The sequence below is a fragment of the Vanellus vanellus genome (assembly GCF_965231255.1).
Source record: "Vanellus vanellus genome assembly, chromosome: 3".
NCBI lineage: Eukaryota > Metazoa > Chordata > Aves > Charadriiformes > Charadriidae > Vanellus > Vanellus vanellus.
Window position 1 is genome coordinate 56,731,692 of NC_138907.1, and position 21,253 is coordinate 56,752,944.

At 41.4% G+C, this 21,253-nt stretch overlaps 1 protein-coding gene across 1 annotated transcript in view; it reads left to right on the forward strand.

Moving 5' to 3' along the window:
* Window positions 1-5,433, forward strand: part of TAB2 (TGF-beta activated kinase 1 (MAP3K7) binding protein 2) — a 66,072-nt gene extending 60,639 nt beyond the window's left edge. Inside the window, exons 6-7 of the mRNA XM_082480815.1 lie at window positions 626-706; window positions 3,382-5,433. Of these exons, the coding sequence (XP_082336941.1) occupies window positions 626-706; window positions 3,382-3,527 (227 nt within the window). The 3' untranslated portion in view covers window positions 3,528-5,433. The remainder of the gene's footprint in view (window positions 1-625; window positions 707-3,381) is intronic.
* The last annotated feature ends 15,820 nt before the right edge of the window (window positions 5,434-21,253 follow it).

A 21,253-nucleotide genomic window follows, 5' to 3' on the forward strand; every position in this document is an offset into this window, starting at 1 on the left:
GAGGGGGAGGCATGGGAAGGGAAAACTGAGATAGTTAGAGGGAAGGGACTAATGCTTTCAGCTTTCAGCAGCAGTAAACTGTTAGTTCAGTCATGGGCCATGGAAGTTCTCCTTTAATGTACCTGCAGCTAAGGAGAAAGTAGACAGGTGTACTGAATGTAATGCTGCACTAAAAACCTGACCTTAAATAGAATATTGAAATTGCATGTGATTTTATATCTGTTTGTTTTAGTAAATTGCAGTTAGGAGTTCCTCTAAGTATTAAATCTAAACATATAAAATACTACATAGTAGATAGCACATCTCAGTTATAGTTACAATTTAGAATAAGTTTCAGGTAAAACTTATAAAATGCTGTTAAATATTTAAGAATGGCAGAAAAAAAGTATATTTAAGGAATTTGGTCTGCTGGATTTTGTTTCTGACTTCATATTGCCTATTTTGGGCAATAAGTTTCTTCAAGTGTATTGTTGATATCACTAATATCTCACTAGGGTCTGTATTGACTCCTTGCTATAAAAGGTGATAAGTACTGTTTCAGAATTACTGCCTAAAAATCCTGATATGCTTTCCTACCCAAGTTTATTTTTAATACTGCTGCACTTTCTTTTCTCTTTATTTTTAGGACCACATTTTAATCCCAGTGCTATTCATAATTTTTACGATAATATTGGATTTCTTGGTCCGGTGCCACCAAAACCCAAAGGTACTGTACTAGTAAAATTTGGATTTAATACTAATATCTGGTTTGTATCTAGTATCAAGTTCTATTCTATGCATCTAGGTTAAATGTTGATTATGAAATAGATTGCTTCAAAAGTATACAAACCTTGCGTTTTATTTGTATTGGCAGTAAATATGCTTCTGTTTCCTCTCTATTCATACATACAGGGAAGAGAAGCATATTAAATTGGGTATATTTAAAGGTGGATGATATGTTGGGAGGTAGTTTAAGTAAATGGAAGCATGCATCTTTTTTAAAAATGTGAGACACATTGCTCAGGGATGAGTGAAACTCACTTAGATGACTTCATTACTGTGTCCAGTTCTGGGCTCCCCACTTCAAGAAAGACAGGGATCTGCTGGAGAAGGTCCAGCAAAGGGCTATAAAGATGATTAGGGGATTAGAACATCTCTCCTATGAGAAAAGGCTGAGGGACTTGGGTCTTTTTAGTCTAGAGAAAAGAAGATTGAGGGGGGATCTAATTAATGCTTATAAATACTTAAAGGGAGCATGCCAGGGGGATGGGAACAGTCTTTCTTCAGTGGTGCCCAGTGATAGGACAAGAGGTAATGGGCACAAACTTGAACATAGGAAGTTCCATCTTAACATGAGGAGGAACTTCTTTACTTTGAGGGTGGCAGAGCACTGGAACAGGCTGCCCAGAGAGGTGGTGGAGTCTCCCACTCTGGAGACATTCAAAACCTGCCTGGATGCCATTCTGTGCAATTTGCTGTAGGTGACCCTGCTCTGGCAGTGGGGGTTGGACTAGATGATCTCCAGAGGTCCCTTCCAACCCTGACCATTCTGTGATTACTGTCCTTGCCTAAGAGGGGATTTATTTACATGTTACAGTAACTCATGTTGGTCATGTTGACTAGGCTTCCTGGCTACTATAGAATTTATATTAGCAATTTACATAAAAGCCTCTTCTGACTGTTGTTAAATATAGTTTTAGATAGTTGGAAGAGAAGAATGCTGTTCAATAGGGCAGTCAAGATCACTGAATTTATTAATCAGTCTTGAGCATTCTGCTTGTCATTAAGTTTTGCACGCTACTTTTTGTTTTTTTTCCCTAGTGGAATTTCAAACGAAACAGAGTAATTACCTTTTTGTGTGTTACATAAAGCAGAGAATGAAATTAACATCTCTGCAACAGCATCATACTATGACCTTATAGGCAGACCACCAAATGAAATAGATGATCCACTTGTGTTTCTGTGCAATCTTCCTGTCCAGGAAGTTCTCCACATAATATATGTGTGAGAGATTCGTCCTTGTAGTGTGCAGTAACTGTTGTTACAGAATCTCATCTTGGGGATTTCTCACCATTCTGTATTTCAAAACGGTCTAGATAAATTAATTTTTGTTCCTTCAGACTGTTTGTAACTCCTCCAAACTGATACTGTTCTTCATGCTTTATAAGGGTTTTTTATCTTTCATTATCCAAGCTGTTAGTGAAACTACCAAGTAAAGTTAAATCCATATGCAGTCCTATTGTACACATTTACAGCTTAATCATGAAGAATTTATCAGAAAATGTCAGTTACGTAGTTCCCTTTACAGTAAATAAAAACTAACCTATCAAAGAAGAAAACTAAAATTAATTTTCTGTGACTAGTTACCATTTACATTGACTCACAAATTTGTGTTTAACAATTTGATACAACCTATCTTGAAAATGCAAAGTTAACCCTGAGTGGTTTATAAACCTCTGAAGTCCCCCTTATCCTTTCTTTTTCTTTCTTTCTTAGAAAGTATCACTACTGTATCTTAGTCCTTCCTTAACTTTAATTTTCAGTTCATTTTATTTTAAGTTTTTCAGTTTAACTACGATACAGGCTGTGACTTAAACCAGCTTTACTGCTGTTCACAAAAGAATGAAAAATAATTTTTAGCGTTGTAGTTCCTGAAGCTGTCACTGTCATTTAGCAGCATTCTCAATTGGCTAGCTGTTAATGAGATGTTCTCCAGATGAAATAATTGGTTAAAAGACTTCACTGCAGTTGCCTAAACCAGGAACCCTTAACTTGAGATGTCACTCCTCTTTTTTCATCTTTTTCATGTCTTTTCATCTTTTCTCTTTTAAAATAGTTGAAGGTTGTTGTCTAACACATTGTGTAAAATAGATGCACTTGTATGCTTGAGAGGGTTACTCTCTAGCATTGCAGAGCCAAGCATTGATTTTTCTTTAGTGTATCTGACTGCTTATCTGGTTTGAGGAAGAACTGTGGATATTCATTCTAGGGTCAACACATTAAATGTGTGAAAAGGTTGCAGAGCACTTATTTTTTGTCATAATGAATTTTAGACTACTCCATAAAGCTCAGACTTCTAAATCTTGTGTATGTTTCCTGTGCTGAATAATTTGTAAATTCTCTTTTTCATGCAACAGCTTTGAACTGAGACAAAAAGGGAAGAAAGCAGAGTGAAGGGATGGGAAACTTGCTTTTTATAGTTTCACCTTGTGCCATTTGGCTGACTTACAATCAAGCTGTAGTCAAGGGGGTGGTAAAAAGCTGCCTCTGTCACTTGTAATAACTGTGCTCTTCTCAGAGGAACAAGATAGTTCTCGGTTACTGAAAAAAAAAATCATCTCAAAATTCTTTCCATGCTGTTCTTGGTTAGTAACTGCTTATCTTATCTCTTTCATGTCACAGATCAGAGGTCCATTGTGAAAACACCAAAGACTGTTCCAGACACAGATGAAGATGAGGGAGCTCAGTGGAGTTGTACTGCCTGTACTTTTTTAAATCACCCGGCCTTAAATCGCTGTGAACAGTGTGAAATGCCCAGGCATTTCTGAGCCAACAGGCCTGTTACCTTTTGTAAAACCATAGCATTCGTACAAGGAACTATCCAGTCATTGGGGGGCAAAAAAAGCATTTATGCGTAGGATTTTGTAAAATTGAAGGTGTGACGAGATGGTATTTTGCTTATGTTAAATGTCAGCCCACAGAGCTAGTAATACCTCAGTGTTGTGTCACAGGCAGTTGAAATTGATCGGCTGAAAGGTCATCTGCTGAAAGACTCAGTTGCCAGCTGCCTAAACCATGTACAGTATTACCAGTGTCCCAGTAACACACACCATGTTCAGTGCTTGGGTGTTGCCCATCCTCTGCTCTGCCCCAATGTCACTGCTGAATTTTGACAGGGGAAAGGAATAGAGTGCTAGCGTTTTTGTTTTCGGAGCTTTCAGTGAAACACTACATGCACAGAGGAGATCTAAAAGGAACAAGGTTTAACTGTTTAAACTGTTCGCTGCCACATAGTGCCTTCGACACAGGGAAGAACTTCACGAATCAGTGGTACTCCTTGCCATGTCTTCCCTGAAAACATCTCTGTGAAGCCAGAAATCAGCACAATCACGTCTAAAGATGAAAAGGAAAAACTGCATGCGTTGTCTGTACAATACACACAGTGAAATACCCCAAAGCTTTTCCTACTGTACATAGCTCTAGAGCCTGCTTTAAGTGATTTCTTTTCTTCACCTTTATTATTTTCTTGTACTTCTGTATGTATAGTGTAATAGTCTTTTTGTTAACTTTCTTTTTTTCCCTTTTAATGATTAAGCACGATCATGTCCCTTTTTTTTAAGCTTTTATCTGAGAGAAGCAATGCCTTAAAATAAGAGCATTAATAAGAAACTATGCACAAAATAGCTTTCCTCTGCTCATTCTGTACATTGCTCTTGTAAATGCTGATGATCTGTGAAGACCTGCAGATGCAGCGTGGTAAAAATGCAGGAAAAGTTGGAAGAGTTATGCATATAGTTCACTCTGTACACTGAGTTTTACGGTGGGTGACACAAGGTAGCATTTTGTCTGGCGTTAGGAAACTTTATACTAAGAAACTTTCAACCCACCAACAGATCAGCGTCCGATTTAAGCTTGCTTCATCTGCTGGGTATCTTGCAGACTCCTGAAGAGAGATTCGTTGGGGAAGTACATACAGTGCCAAAATCAACAGCAGCAGCATCGTACAGCTTTGTTCAAGGACTTTAAATGCTTTCCTGTTTTGGCAGCCAGTTTCTAAACCTGACTTTGTGGTGAAGTCTCATATTTATAGAAAACAAGGATAGCAATATTTAGGACAACTGAAATAAAGGCTGGAAAAGAGAAATCAAACAGACTTGAACACTGAAGCAACCTCAAGCATCTCTTTATTTTGATTATCTTTTTTTTTTTTAAGGAAAATATTCACATGATCGGGGATGTACGTAACCGAGATCAAGAAAATGGAATTCCAGTACAGTATGCATGAAAGACGGCACGCAAAGAATTATGTAGCAGCACTTAGCGTGAGGCTGGAGGGAGTGCTAATAATGTAGCAGGAGACAAAGTAGACTGTCACCCACTGTAAACATTTGCCAGTGGACACTTTTATTAGGAATTTTACAAGTGATCTATGTGAATGCACAGAAGCCTTTGTTTTGAAGGCTTTGCATTTTTTTTTTATGTGGGAAGAAAATGCCAATCCCAGGTAATTAGGCAGTAGACCCAAAGCACTTGCATTCAATGCATTTTGTTTATAAAATGAGGCCTTGTTTTTCAGCTTCATCTGCAGTTCTATGTGAAGATTGACAAATCAGTTTTTACCTGTTTATTAATAAAACCTAATTTGGATATCTTGAGTTGATGGTTTTGTGATTTAGCTGGGTAAACTGCCTTTGTAACAGATAAGTTATTTATAAAAATTAAAAAAAAATTATATTCTAATGTTTGGTTTTGTGATTTGTTTGCTTTTTCCACTCTGTGGAGTAACAGGATGCTCAACAGAACAATAAGCAATAACAATATTAAAAGTAGGCTGATGTCTTATGACCAACCAGAGATTTTATTTAAGCATTTGTTTTGTTGAATCTTGTCTTTCTTCCCATGCGTTATTCTGTTTAATTCTAATTCAGTAGGGAGTGTATTCCATAAAGTTGCACTGACAAGATTGTGTCCTGATGAAAGAACCATTCACTTATTCATAAAGTAATAAGCTAGAGAGAGGCCCTTTTTACTTCAAGCTTTAAAGGTTTATGATTTTAAAAATACTTTTCTAATTCAAAACGGGCAACCACTTTGTCTGAGGTAATAGGTTATATACTTTTGTGTACTGTTCATATAAGCACAGTTTAAGGTTAAACTGTATTTTGGTGCTATGTACATTATAGTATATAATATAATAATATAGTATATTATAGTGCTGTGAGATGTGGAGTGTTCCTGGACATGTCTTTCCCACTTGGACCCTGTCTACACAGACATTTGGCATGTGGAGTTGGGCTTTCTTGAGACATGGTGGTGCCATGTAAAAGCCCTTCAGGAGGCATCTATAAAAAGATTAACTACAGATCCAGCAAAAAACATTCCTTAACACAGTTTGATCAACTGGAGTGCCTTAATCTGCTGTATGAAAAATAATACTTGTAGTGAGGAGGCTAGCTGCATTTAAAAAGCAAACAACAAACTCCAGTCAGCTGTGGGGTAGAAAAAGCATGGTTGGGGATGCAGGTAAAATGGAATTCTGCTTATCCTATCAAATGTGTGATTTATCTTTTCTCTGCATTTATTTGAGTGTTTATTTACTGAAGGGGAAAAAAATGAATATTTACATCCTAGCTCCAGCTAGCTATGCAGAGCCACACTGGCATGAGAGTGTATCAGGCATTATTTTCAATAACTGATCCTGGAATAGTGGGACAAGAGAAATGACATCTCCAGTGTCGTCTGTTCCACAGACTTTTACCTTCACCTTCAGGGGGTTTACGTTGACTTTGTATTTCAGGTCATGTGTATCATTAGCTCTTCCTTCAAGTTGATACCAGTATATTGGCATATCGCTACTGTATGTTTTTAAAGGGTAGGCTTTTAAGGGTTAAAATTTTGAAGGATGAAATAGAACTAGATTTCACTGCTGATTCCCCCCCCCCCCCCCCCCAGAAGATAAATACAAAAAATAAAACATTCGCAGTAAGGTTAAACTTTGAGAACATCAGTAGTTTATCTTGGATGCTGATATATGACTTCATATTTTTGTACTCTCTTTGTCAGGGATCTCTATAATTATTAAAAAAAAAAATTATTTCCCTCTTTAGCAGGAGGGCAGAATTACATTTCTTGGCTTTTAGAGATGCTCCTGTTTATTTTTCATGAATATGTGAAATATTCATCACTTGGTCAAGCTTCAGAATTGGGATAACTTTAGAAATGCAGGCAGCAAAACTGGGACAGAGCTGGTAACCAGAACTGGGCTGCTGTGTCACACCAGCTCTGTGGAACTGACTTCAGTTCACTCTAGATAAATTACAAAAACATTTGTCTTCTGCAGTCTCCAGTGAGTAGAGCTGTTCTGTTGCCCAGGATTATGGTTACATGTGGCACCCCTGAAATGAAGATTAATTGTGAGATTTGATATCTGCAGTCTCAACCTAATGATAGATTGATTTTTAAAACTGTATGGTTGGTATTTGTGACTGTGTATTCGTTTCATTATTGTGTGCTTAATCAATATTATGATCTTGAAATTTCTACCTTCAGCCTACTTTGTAGATGCCCAGGGAGAATACATTTTTCATTTTAAGAAAAGTATCCTTGTCAGTACTGCATTTCTTCAATCAGATTCTTCTACCTTGAATGTACATTGGAGCCTGGACACAAATTAAAGGAATACTTGAATAAGGATGTTGAACAAGCATTTAAAAAAAAAAAAAAAAAGCCAAGTATTGCATTTACCCTTTTCAATACTACTACTTCTTTGGTATTCTAAAATGTGAGTATTGCTATAAAACAGTGTGAGAAACTTTCCAGTGCAGTTAATTAACAGATTCTGCAGGGCAGCTTGTGAATCCATGGCAACTTATACTATAATATTTAATTCTGACTTTAAATAGCAAGGAAATGCTTTGATTTATTTATTGTATTTATCTCTTATTGTTAAAAGAATCCTTATAATTTGAACAGAAATTATGAATTAGCTTTTAACTTTTGATTCCTTTTGTTGGTACAGTCGAATGATTACTACGCATTTCTTTTTCAAGCCTGACTACTTGAATAGCTCTTTTATTGCTAGCTTTGAGGAACAGTCTTTGATTTTACATAGTGCGAAATGCCTTGAGGCTCATATTTTGTATAAACTATTTAGAGATTACTGGAAAGTGAGAGAACAGATTTAGTATTAAATGTTTGAGGGCTTCAGGCTCCATGATGAGCTTAAGTGCTATAGAAAAATTTGGGAACGATGGTGAATGTTGAGAATGATGCAATCTGACTAAATTTTGACCTTTTTTCTTTTTGATACAGTTATCAATGTATTTTATTTGGTTTTTGAGCAGTTCTGTATCAGTGATATGCTTGCTTCTACACTAGAGCTTCTCAAATAGTGCCACCTTAAGAGGCAGCATTGGTAGACCTCACTGAACTGCTTGCTTCAGTCAGACTAGACATGCTAATTTCCAGCAGTGTAGGTGGGTATAACTATGTTTTCATCCAATATGCAGATATTTTTAATATTTAACCAAAATATAACAATCTCTGGCCAGTGCAATACTGCTGCAGGCATGAGGTTAGCTGACTATTTTTCCCAGTGTCCTATTCTCTTCATTGATCTAAGTTGCAGATAGACTGCCTGTTATTTGCAAGTTTATTTCAAATAATAAAACACTTACCACATTGCATGTGAGTGCAGATTTCGAAAGAGAAAAGTAGTAGATCAATTTGGGTACTACTCAAATGAGCAATCTGAGATGCTTGTATAAACCGGATTCCATTTTTATGGGTGTGCATTGGGTTATGGCTTTAAATTCTGTGACTGCGTGCTATTTTTCCACACCGTTACAGGAGCACAGTGCCAATACCAAATCAACTATATCAAAACTGTAACGAATGGAGGAAATGTATATTAAGCATATTTACTGAGGTTTTGTCTTAGTAGATAACAGCAGACCACATCTAGCATATGACTGATAAGCTTTACCTAAATTCAAGTTCCCATTGCAAGTGATTGAGATCCAGGGCTAAGAACTGCAGTGATGGAGATGTAGAGGAAATGGACATGGGAATGCTCTCTCCTTTGTTCTTCATGCACAGAAGCAAGTGGGGGTGTTTTTTCTTGCAACCCACGATAACATGCAAACTGAAAAAAGACTGCAATTGTTAGGGTTAGGAACTTGGAACATAGCATCCATAGTGTGCTCATCCATAGTGTGCTCATCCATAGTGTGCTCATCCATAGTGTGCTCATCCATAGTGTGCTCATCCATAGTGTGCTCATCCATAGTGTGCTCATCCATAGTGTGCTCATCCATAGTGTGCTCATCCATAGTGTGCTCATCCATAGTGTGCTCATCCATAGTGTGCTCATCCATAGTGTGCTCATCCATAGTGTGCTCATCCATGAAGATTCGTCATGTGCATGGTCTGTGGTGCCTTAGAAGTTTGTTGGTACAAGTAAATGCATTTATCGCATCATGTAGCCAGTCATCAAGGGGGATTCCTTGCTTTTGTGGTGGTTGATCGAGTTGATTGATGTGTTATGTTCCTGGGCATGATGACCAAGTGTGTTTCTATCCCATGATTTCTTTGCAGACCTGTACAATACGGTGCTAAGTAAGGTCAGCAGAAGAACAGTAAGGTTGGGGAACAGCAGCATCAGAGTATTCAATTTATATCCGTGTCAACAGGAAAGGATGGCTGACTTGTCAGGCTCACTTCAGAGGCAGCGGGAGGTGCAGTCTGTGTAGGAGGTACCCATAAACAGCTCAACACACAGCTCATTTCCTGTTCCACAAGAGAAATGTGGGTGCCTGCAGGTAAAATGGGTTGTTTGAAAGCCTCTACGGTTTCAGAGGTTGGACATTTATTCCTTAAAATAGACACTCTGTAGCCTCAAAACGAAGGCCAGTGCATCAGCAATTCTGAATTAGCTTTTTACCATTGTGCTACAACAATAAACTCCTAAAAGTGTGTTTTTCTAATTAAGGTAGTAAATCTAGAAGCGAGTTCAAAACAGGTTGGTGAATATTGATGGCTCTTCTGATGTGATGGGAAACGTATGTTTCAGATGAGAGGATGAATGTTTGGAATGAAAACTTGATTATGAAAGTTATCAGTCCAAAAACTTCAAATAAAGAATTAGTGTTATAGTGGCTTTATATTCATGTTGATCTAAGATTATAAGCAAAGCAATGTTTGTATGTATGGAATGTCTCTTATCAGCTGATATTTAAAAAAAGTTACTTCATTTACAAATACTACTTTACTTGTGGTAGCAACTCTGTACTTCATAGTTAGCTGTAAATTGTAAGATGGGGAGTCCTGTTTTGGTTTTTATTTATCACTTTTAATATTTGGCATTTCATGCGTTGTATCCTGGGTAGAACATAATTGGATGGATGGTCTTATTTTTTACAAAAATCTTTTCTCAGTTTTTCTTTTTTTGCTTGCTTTTGTTTTGTATTAGTCAAATTTCCAGAATGACTTGCTTAGCTTCTTACAGCATTGTAGCGGTGGCTCACTGTCCCCCAGTCTGGGGAGCTGCTGCTTCTAAGAAAGACACAGAAGGTACTTGGGCGCGTTGCGCCCCTTCCCATTCCCTTATTTTGGTGCTGGAGCTGACTGGGATCCTGTGGACAGCAGTGAAGAAGTGTGAAATGCCACTCAGAACTCATTTGGCCAAAACTAAGTTTGTCTAAAGGGACCTGTTAGAGAGGACAGGGAAGGCAAATTGGGAAAGTTGTAAGAACCACCTTCTTGTGCAGCAATTGAAGCAGCAGCAGGTCCAGTGCTGCTTTCTGCTGGAAGATTTATGATACCGCTTTAGGGTTTCGTGTATAACCTGTAAAGACATCCCAAAGAGAATAGATGTTTTCTTACAGACTTCGTGTTGCAGTAGCGTTTTTGCTGCCAGTGGGAGCAGAATGGGGCAGGGAAGTCGTCAAAGGATCACAGAAGATACTAAATAAAAGTTGCAAAGATACCACAGGTGCCAACACCACCACAGCGACCGTTTGTCTCAGCGATATTACCGTGTCACTGGCTCACTCTCGCAAAGGTGCTCTGCTCTGGCAACGTGGCAGCTCTGCTCCCAGCACTATGCAGGAGGTGAACCCAAGATTTTGTTGTTCCCTGTGCCTTCATAAATCTCTGTCCCTGTCTCTGCCTCTGTCTTTTCAGCTTTCCTTTTTCCCCTCCCTAATTAGAGACCTGAGCAGCCACTCAAGCTGCATTTCCTACGTTTTGTTGGAGCTATCCAGTAGCCAAGAGTGAAAATTCGGATTAAAACTGGGATGTGTCTTTTGTTTTCTTTCATGAGCCTTGTCCTTCCCTCTGTGTTTTGGGGCCATAAATCAAATTTAAATATGACCTGAGGAAAGAAAATACTGTCTTCCAACAGAGATACCTGACGCAATTATGAAAAGATTGTCCTGAGGCACCTTTTTCATCTGCAAAAACCACTTTTTGGTAACCGAAGTCTACAGATTACAATTACTGTCATAGAGAGGATGCTGGATGCTGTCATCAGGCATCCAGCTTGAAGTCGGAATGTGGCTTGATGTGTCACAGACATGTTTGGTGGTTTGGATACAGTTACCCAGATCCTTGTCTAACTGCTGCTGTGGAACAGCATAACCTTTCTCATTTTTGCAGTGTTTCTTCTGCAATTCCCCCAGTATTGTGAAAGCATTTGGAGGTTTGTACCTCTTCTCATGTCTTCTATCCATGTTCCTGAATGTTAAGGTTTTCCAGAATGGGGCTGTGTACTAGAGGTTCATACTATACCAGTGCAACTAAGCTGCTGCTGGACTTCAGTAAAAAATAAAAATAAATTTAAAAAAAAAAAAGTAAAGGCAGTGTAACTCTTGGCTTTAGAAACCCTTCCTAATCCTTGGCACAGCTCTGCATGAGTATGTGTTAATGTTTTTGAGCTGAAGGACATGATAAAAGTTTTCCCTCTCTAATAATGGTTAGTAATGTGTTTTGTTTTTTTTTCTGCTGAGCTTGAGACTTTTAAATAAAATTGCTCAGGCTTTTTGAACCCCAAAGGAAACCAAGTGGTGTTCTGCCTGGCCAGTGTTCTGCCCCTGTGAGCTTCGCTTCTGGCCCTGAGGCTCAGGACTACATGAAACAGAAGAGCCAGCTCGCAGGGGCTGAGACGACATTTCCCTTTGTTAATGGACCCTACAGCTGCCCCAGTGGATCGCACCGGGGAGTGCTTTCCTACCAGCCACACAACCCTGGCCACCAAGCTCCACCCTCCAAACTTATCAGTAGTTTTGCTCTTAAAAACAGACTTCACCATTTTTCAAGGCAACTGTGACGTGTTCCAGATCTTGGGGCTTCCTGAGTTGGGTGATGGAGAGAGATACTTTTACTATTCACAAGATTTAAAATTGCACCCAAACCAACTGTCAGGCATAGCTGTGCCATGGGGCACTGTGCTTGGAATGTTCCTTCTCACTTGAAGAGCCCAGCCATGTTCAAAGTGGATATAAGATAAGTAACATGCAAAGGTTACGTAGTTTTGTTGAAAGGTGTATCATCCATTTCCTCATCTATGGCTTTGTGTTGGTTTTCATTTTCTTTCACTTATTTGATACTCTCCTGTCTCTTTATCCTGTTCTTTTCCTGGACCAGTACCTGTATCCTGATATCAGGCTTGAACCTACTGATTTTTGATCGCATACAGTAGTTTAGTTCAAGACTTGAATCAGCATCTAGATCTCACTTGAACATCAGTCTGTCACCCTATGGTAACCATGCTTTTTCTCTTGGTTCTTAAAACACTTTTATTAGTTGTTACGGCCCCAGAAGGTGGTAGGCTGCTGTGTGGTGATCGCAACTCACTTAATATCTTTTGATTTCACATGTGAAATCCATCTCATGAGACTTTAGGACTAAATGCATTAGTAATGCTTCAGAGCAGGGGTTGCACCACACACACTCCCAGCTGGAAGTGTCCTCTTCACTAGTTTACAGGGTTGTACTCCGCGGGGCTCCCATCCTCCGTGGAGCTGTGAATCCTGGCTTCTGCCTGCAGACTGACACCCCCTCCCGAGGCGTGACAGGGAATGGCGAATTTCAGCATCGCCCATTGTTTGGTCACAGCTGCCACTTTCTCACTAATGTGGAAGGGCTTCTGAGGCCAAAAGGAAGAGGTTATCAAAGTGTTGATTAAATTAATATTTTTTTCCCCTGAATTTTGCTTGCATGACTGTAGCCAGGTCTCAGAAAGGTGACAGCTCATTTCACAGCACAATCGGATTCTGCTGCTACTGCCATAACCTGCTTGTTTTTCTTTTCATTTTTGTAAGAGTAAAAGTATTTAACTCCAAACTTACAGAAAACCAACCACTAAAACATACCAGTGAAGAAGCTGTGGATAAGGGCCTGAGGTAGGTGGCACAAACTGGATTGCTCAGAGGCATGTTTTGTCCATTGTTAGTCATCTGCTTGCAACTCCTATGAGATCCTCTAAAGCAGCAGCCGTCACTTGTGTTTGAGCGAGCGTGCTTTCTGGGGTGTTCTCCACCCCGAAGCCCTGCTGTATTGTATTTAGCTCCAAAAGCAGCTTCGTACCTGCTGCTTCTGTTGGCTGCTTCTGGATGTTTTTTATTTGGTGGTTTGAGAGGGTGCCCGCCAGCTGTCAGGATGCAGGCACAGTTAGTTCTCTCTGCGTGTCCTCAAGCAGTGAGGCAAGCCAGCACGCTCACTGACCTTTTCCAGATGTTGTGTTTTTTTCTTTATCAGCCTCCAATATCTGGGTTGATGGAGTTTGCTTCTTCCCCTGCCTTTTTAGCCCTTTCTAGTCTGGAGCGGGTAAGCCTGCTGCAGCGTTGTGAGGGGCCATACCATGGTATGGTTGCGGAGAGCTCCCAAACGGTTCATTTTATCATTCTCTCTTGAATTTCTTGCTAGGGTACGTGATGGTGCGGGGCTTGATGTAATGTGCACGAGTTGCTGAGTCAGCCCTGAGCTGGCAATGTTTTATTGCACTCAACCCCATACGGAGCTGTCTGGTCCTTGAGCAGGAAGGAGAGGAGCCGGTGTTTCCTGCTCCGTTCAGAATCAGGTGGAGGCCACCCATGCTTTCAGCTGTGTGCAGCTTTTGGTGCAGATGACCCTGTGCTTCAGATGTTGTGCACCAGAGAACAGCACTTCCAGGCAGGGCCACAGCAGCACCCCTGGGAATGCTCCTGTGAAACCCTGCCTGCAGCCTGGGTTCTGGGTCCTGGGTCCCGACCCACCTGTGTATCGGGGTGATTGTAACCTGACTTTTGCAGGGGGTGTCTACGTCACAGCATCGTCTGTATCCTCTAGGAGATTTTCTCTGGAAGTTTCCCAGTGGATTTATATAGCTTAGAATTTAACACCCTGAACAACTCGGTAGTTTTTCAACTTAACTGTTTAAGAAGCCAGTTATAATTGAGGCATATTTGTTTCCAATTCCTCGTGCAGTCTTTGCTTTCACCATGGCAATCTCTCGAGAGCAATTTTATTAAAAATATGTGAGTGTAAACATTACCTGTTAATTAGATATGTGCAAAAAAGATGGGGGTGTCTTTTGTTTTTACAGATTCTTGTATAGATTATAAAGTCAGGAAAGCCTGTGCAACTCTTGTGATATTATTACTGTGACGCAATTCTGCCTTGAAATGGAACAGAAACTGCATTTTCCAGAACATAATAAAGACTACGTTTTGAGATTTGCTGGGTACCATAGATGCGGTATTTAAAGCAGGCCTGAATAAATGAAAGAGAGGATGGCACAGTGTTGGGAATCAGCTGCCGGCCCGTGGGCAAGTACAGGCTCCATCCAGAGGCTGGGGAGGTCCTGCCTTCAAGCCAGTGTTGCTGCTGCGCCAGGGAGGCGATAGCGGGACCCGAGGGGGTTATTTGTGCCTCTGGCAAGGAGCTTAGAAAGGCTGCGGGCAGGGCTCAGATAGCTGTGAGCTCAAGCTGGCCTCTGTCGTGTTGCTCATCCAGCCTCCGCACAGCCAGCAGGGAGGTTCATTTGCGCTTTTATGGAGGTGTGAGTGCACAAGGTACATGGCCTTGGGCAACTGTATGGCTTTGGTGACCCCTCTCCCCAAAAATGCAAAGAAGGAAGGTGTAAAAGGAAGGCAATAAGAAATTGCAGCATTTTGAATTGCTTTCAGGAAGCTTTCTTTTCTTCTTCCCTTCAATGCTGCCTCACAGTTGCATGCCTGGAATACTTGGTGTTGCATCTGCCTGACTCTTGATTGACACATATGCAAGAGAATAAACTTAATCAGTTAAAATCCCCTGTGTTCAGATTGACCAGTAATGCCCAAAGTACACCTGGAAAGACTTTAGAGATAACATTTGTAAAGCAATGCTCTCTGGACTCGAAGAGAAAGTGTTTTTCCAATTAATTTCTGTCTAAGGGTTGGCTGTGACATCCAATTGGCAAACCTAGTTTCAGATTTCAGCTTTAAAATATAATTGGCAGCTCAGCAAATTCATCAAATTGGTCCCCATTCACACTTATTTTTGGCTTGCGTTAAGAATGTGCCAACCTGGAACTCTAAACTTAACCCCGAGTGACTTTCCCAGGGCCGCTGCCCTGAAAGGGAAGCCTGGCAGCAGCCCCTGGGCCCCGGCCAAGAGAAATCCCAAGCCGCCCGAATCAGGGCAGCCACAGCTTGAGCCGCAGGTGAGGGGAGAATAAAAGGACGGAATAAAGGGTGGGTTTTGTAAAATGTCCCCTTTCTGAAACCTGTTACTCGAGTGATCCCGCCTTTGGCTCTCACCGCTCCAGGGTCTGACGCGGTGCTGCAGCTTCTAAGAAGGTCTGAGCTGCCGTGCGCTGCTTAAACGTGAAACACATGCTAAAGTTAAGCTGCAGCGTGGACACTTAACAACGCAGCGTGCTTCAGCTCCGTGTCTGGAGCAGCAGCAGCTGGCAGAAGGTGGCAGAAGCCCTTGGTGTGATCGAGCCTCACATATGTGACTTTTTTCAGCCGTTGGGAGCCCCCCTAGGCAGGAGGCCCAGGCAGAGCTGCCTTCGTGGCAGGCAGAGCTGAAACCCAGCCACAGAGCCAAAACCCGGCCGCAGGGCCCACCAAGGCCCCTCGGCCGGCGGCTGAAGGGACATGACCCCCGTGGATGGGATTTATGGGAGTGGATGGGGCTGCCTTGGGAAAGTCGGCCCTTGGAGCAGGGAGTCCTGTTTGTGGCATGACCACATTGACACCTGGTGGTGGACTTGGCCATAGTGTTTTTTAAAAATATATTATTGGTGTATATCTTACAGATTTCAATTGCTTGACATTTCCTAGAGCCATTCCACTTGGCTGTTTATGCTTTCTCTTTCAACAACTCTGCTTAAGCTCCCTTGGACAAATACAAACATTAGAACATCAAAGAGCAAAGTGCAGAGGCTGACCCAAACCAGTGTCTCCCAAATACCATCCCCAGTTGCATATCAATATCATAAAAGATAAACAGAAATAACCACTGGAGAATTTGGGGGTTTTTTTCTACTTTTCTACTCACCTAGAGTTGGGATTCTCTGCCCCTTTTTTCCATAATATTTCTATTTTGACTTCAGCTAAACTGGTAGTCACTTTTTTTCCCCATTCTGCAAGGCTTAAACATGATCTGAAAGGAGGTTGTAGAGAGGTGGGGGCTGACCTCTTTTCCCTGGTGACTAGCGATAGGACAAGAGGCAATGGGTTCAAGTTATGTCAGGCGAGGTTTAGATTGGATATTAGGAAACATTTTTTCACTGAAAGGGTTATTAAACATTGGAATAGGCTGCCCAGGGAGGTGGTGGATTCGCCATCCCTGGAGGTGTTTAAAAAAAGGGTAGATGTGGTACTTGAGGACATGGTTTAGAAGTGGTTTTGTCAGGGTAGGTTAATGGTTGGACTTGATGATCTTAAAGGTCCCTTCCAAACTCAGCGATTCTATGATCTATGTAACTTAAGAAAGATGCTCTAAAGGTTTAAAGATCTTCCATCTGCTTTTTTAAGTGAAGCCAGGGCTCCAAATCCACCACATGTCATATATTACGTTATGAGCAACAGGATATTCAGATGCTGAAGTTCTTCTCCGAGAATGTTTCCCTGCTGGAAATAACATTTTTACAAGCTTCTGTATTCCCTTCAGTCTCTTCCTAACAGGACCTCCTGTGGGGAGAACTCGGTACTTCTCATTCCGATGATAGTTTTGAGTAACATTTATAATTGCCTGCCAATGGCTGTGTGTTTTTTGGCAACAACAAATCCTAGTCAAGTTTGCTTCCCTGCTAAAAACTTCTTTAGCACTGCTTTTGGAGCAGCGATCGGATGGACTGCAGCCTTTGCCAGGCTGTCGTGGCATTTACGCTTTTGGTTTCCCTGGAGCTGCACAATGTGGTTTTATTTATGAAGTGCATTTTGCCTTTTGCCATTTCAAGTGGTAAAAGCCATCACGTTTCCCTGTGCTTCTCCTGCTACGCCCTTTAGCAAGTGTCAGTTGCTCTTTAGTCCTGTTAATCAGTTCTAGTAATAGAACATTATTCCGGTAGTAAAACTAGGTCTAATCCAGAAACCAAATCGCCAGATGGTGATGGTAGCTTTGTTCTGTCTTGTCTTTGTGTTCAGCATTGTAGTTCATTCAGTTACTATAGTTGGTACCACTTCTTATTTAGCGCTTTTCTCAGTAGTTTGGAGCCTCGGCAGCTATTAAATTACGGATATTAAACTCGGCAAGCTGACGGTTGCAGGGGAGCTGGACCCCGCTTCGCTCAGTGTTGCAAGCATGCAGGTGGACGGCAGCCACCCTTTTCAATCTTACTTTGCACAGCAGTACTTTCCCCAGGTCTGTTGTACCGTATGTAACACACAATACTTGCTTCTACCACCTCTACGTTTCTTTAATTTTGTTTAATACCTCTTCGGTCTTCTATAAGAAAATTTATTTCTATTTGTCCAGTCTGACTAGGGTTTTTTATGCCATCCGTGTTTTGCTGTCTGCTTCTAGTTTATGGTTTTGTTCTGCCATTCAGTGTCTTAATGCCCGTTTGTCTTCTGTATGAAACCAGTAGTATTAGTAACTCCCTCAAATGTACCATCTTGGTGATGTTAGAAGGATGAATGTTGCTTTTACAGTAGGATTTAAGGTAACTAAGAGTGTATGGTGGCTGAATTTCTGCTGGCATCCCGGGTGGTCCTTAGAGGAGAAAAAGTGCACAAAGTCAGCACAAGCACCTGTGAACATAACTTTGCCTCCATTTCCTTCCCCAAACAGCTTTTGCTAGGAAGACTGCTTTAAGGGGTGATGGGAAAACAGCCCTGAGCGTATCAGATCTCTGTGAGGCTGAAGGTATCTATGTCACCATTGTAACAACAAAACCCAAAACCAAACATTAAAAAAAAAAAGAAAGGAAAAAAAAGAAAATATGAAAAAAAAAAAACCAAACAAACTAGAAAACGCTTCCAGCTGGAGAGCAGGGGTGAGGGGAGAGGTAGGATGTGACCTGGGCTTGAGCAGGAGGAGCACGTGGCACAGCAAGGGAGGAGGTGAGTGCCTAAGGTGGGGATGGAGCAGGGGAGAGACAGGAGTTTGGGGTGGCAGCAGGTGGGGGCATGTCATTTTGCAGAGGTGGAAGAAGAGGGCTTGGGACAGGGAAACATTCTGTAACTTGTGACCCACTCCATAAAGACTGCAGTGGAAATCCTGAGCCCAGCGAGAACAGGAGAAAAAAAAATGTGGAAAAACTTGGGAAGCCTAGGAAATTGTGTGACCCAGGGGAAGCCAAAGAGGAGGAGCTGGCAGTGCGGTTACAGTGAGCAATTCTGATGCTGCCACTCATCGGCAGAGGCACATCGTCTAACTTCCTTACTGCGTTCAAAGGCCTGCCAGCCCTGCATGTGTTGTCTCCACAAATTGCTGTGTTCACAGCTTTGCTTCGTTTGCACATCCGTTTCGATTGCATTTGTCAAGTCAGCACATCGGTACATCTTACTAGAGAGTTCCTCCGAGCCTGCTACAAGAGCTCAAGGCAGTGAGTCCGACTCAAGGCGGAGAAGGGACGTGGCTGAAATGCTAGAAAAATCCCTTCATCAGTTGCACGTCATAGGGCTTTCTTAATAATGCTGGTGATGTGTGGTGCTGTAATATTAAACTGTTCTCAAAAGTTTAAAGCATCCCAGTCCCACCAGCACGTAGGAAGTAAATACTAGAGTGGTCTTGTATATATGTGAGTGAATGCAGAGCAGACATACCTTGGGGCAGAAAAGCAAAGGGCTTATTACAGCTTCAGGGGTAAACTGAGATCTTCTGACTCCTGACTTGGGAAAAGTCCATGGAAAAGGTGAAAGATAATATCTGAATTGTTATCTTAGAAATATGTATGTAAAGTACCTGTGCCCAATGTAGGAGTCTGTCCATTAAAAGCTTTCACCAGAAGCTTTAGGGTTTTTTTGATGTGCAGAGGTGGTCTGTCACGCTTGGTGAAGTACAGGGCTTGCTTGTTCTTCCCCAGCAATCCAACATTTTAAGGATGAGAGAAGCTGTGAAAACTGTCTTGTTCTATTTAGCTGCTTGTAATTAGTTCAAATGTTTGCTTATAAATTGTGCCAGTTCTTGTGGGAAGTGAGTTAACATATTAGTTAGCATTATTCTCAGAATAATTGGCAAATACAAGTGTTTGATGCGGAGCAAGATTATTATATCTACTTCATAGAGTGTCTTATGGCATTAATTTTTATGGTATCCAAGCTCAACAAATTAGTAGACTTGTCAGTGTTGTGTGAGGGAGAAATTTCTGTACTTAAGAAGAGGTGGGAGGGAGGTTAGCGAGAGCTGCCCAGGACTGCTTGGGCAGCAGAGGACCACCCTCTTTCCCCCTTTTGATGCTGAGGAGCTGTCACAGGGGTGACTTCCACCCAAGACTTCCCAGTGAAATATCTGTATCTAGTTTCCCTAGCCCCTCACAAAGGGGGGGTGTCTATGGCTTCCTAACTTTGGGAAAGGGTGAGAGTAGAGAAGGAAGAGGATTCTCTTTTATGACTTTTTTTTTTCTTTTTTTTTATCTTAAAATGGACTTGGCAACTCTGTAACTCTCCCTTAGGAAAGAAGCCCGTCTGCTGGAGGATTGCTCCCACTGCTTCCAGCTTCTTCTGAAAGAGTCTTGAGAACCCAAAAGCAAAGAACATCAAGGGCTTGTCGAGCCTGCTGGGATTTATGGATTCATTTTCAACTTGGCAGCGAGAGCTGGACTCAAATGCATCTCTGCAGAGACACCAAATAGCAGCAGCCTCCTACCCTGGCTGTGCAAAAGCTGCCGCTGCCTCTCTCTTCACAGCTCCTTCCTCCCCTTACCTCAGGAGCTGACAAAGCCAAAAAGAAACCCTCCTGTCTTGGAAAGCGTAAAAGGCTCCGCAGCAGAACCTCCTGAGTCCCAGATTCTTGTTGCCGTAGTGGAATACCGAAACAGCCTGTGCTTTCCGCAGGCTCCGGGCCAGCGGCAGAGCTCCTCTGGAGCAGGCAGTGACACAGCGCTGCTGCTGAGCTGCCCTTCAAACAAAAGCTCCATGAGAAAACACCCTCTGCTGAGCAGAAGAGCCAAGAGAAACCAAGTTCTGTTCAAGGCCAAAGTCTGATTTATTTTCTCAGACACTTTCTCAGCAGAATGCACGTTCTATGCATTTTCCTGAAAGACTCCCTAGTAAATAAGACAGAAATGAAAGAAAAATAAGTTATTAGACATCAAGAGAGGGTTTTGAACAACCACCAAATTCCTGTGCATCCTCAAAGGAAAAGGAGAAAAGCTTACGGACATGTCTCCAGCAAACCGAGGGCACTATATAAAGGCAATGTGCCAACTTTCCTATAGATTTTAAATGCTTTCTGTATTGAAATATGGAACATACATTCCAGACATACATGTCAATATTTATTTTTACACTTATATCCTGCTCCGTCTCTGTGTGTATGTTTTCTGAATGCTGTCATCTGGGACTCGCTCCATTTCAGAATGGGGAAGGTATTTTTCCATTCTGCATCGCACTTTCTCTGCGAGTGTATATATGTGTACAGCAGTGTATATGTGTGCTGCAGTATATATGTATGTGTACAGCAGTGGCTGGGAAAGCTGCAGTAGGGGTAGTTAGGCAAGCCAGCGAGCCTGGCCTCGCATAGGCACAATAAAGGCATCTGACCCATGAAATGTCTCGGGTCGCTTCAGTGTGTTGTGTGGTGCGTGGCATATTTCAGCGCGACTAAGGATGGATGTAGAGCTCAAGTACCTTTCAAAGCGTTTCACGGGGCATTTATTCCATAGTTCTGTTTTAATGTCATTTCTGATCTTTATGTAATATGCAGTGGATAACTGTATCGCCAGAATGGCTTATAAATTTATTATATATATATTATGACTATAATTAGTGGAAAATTCATGACATATGGAAAAAACTGCCATGTTCTGTGGAGATAAATCATACCCCCAAACTCCAAATTAGAAATTCTTGGATCCAACCACATGGCCATAATAGATTGAACTCATACGGTATACTTATTTCCTGAAGATTCTTTAAAC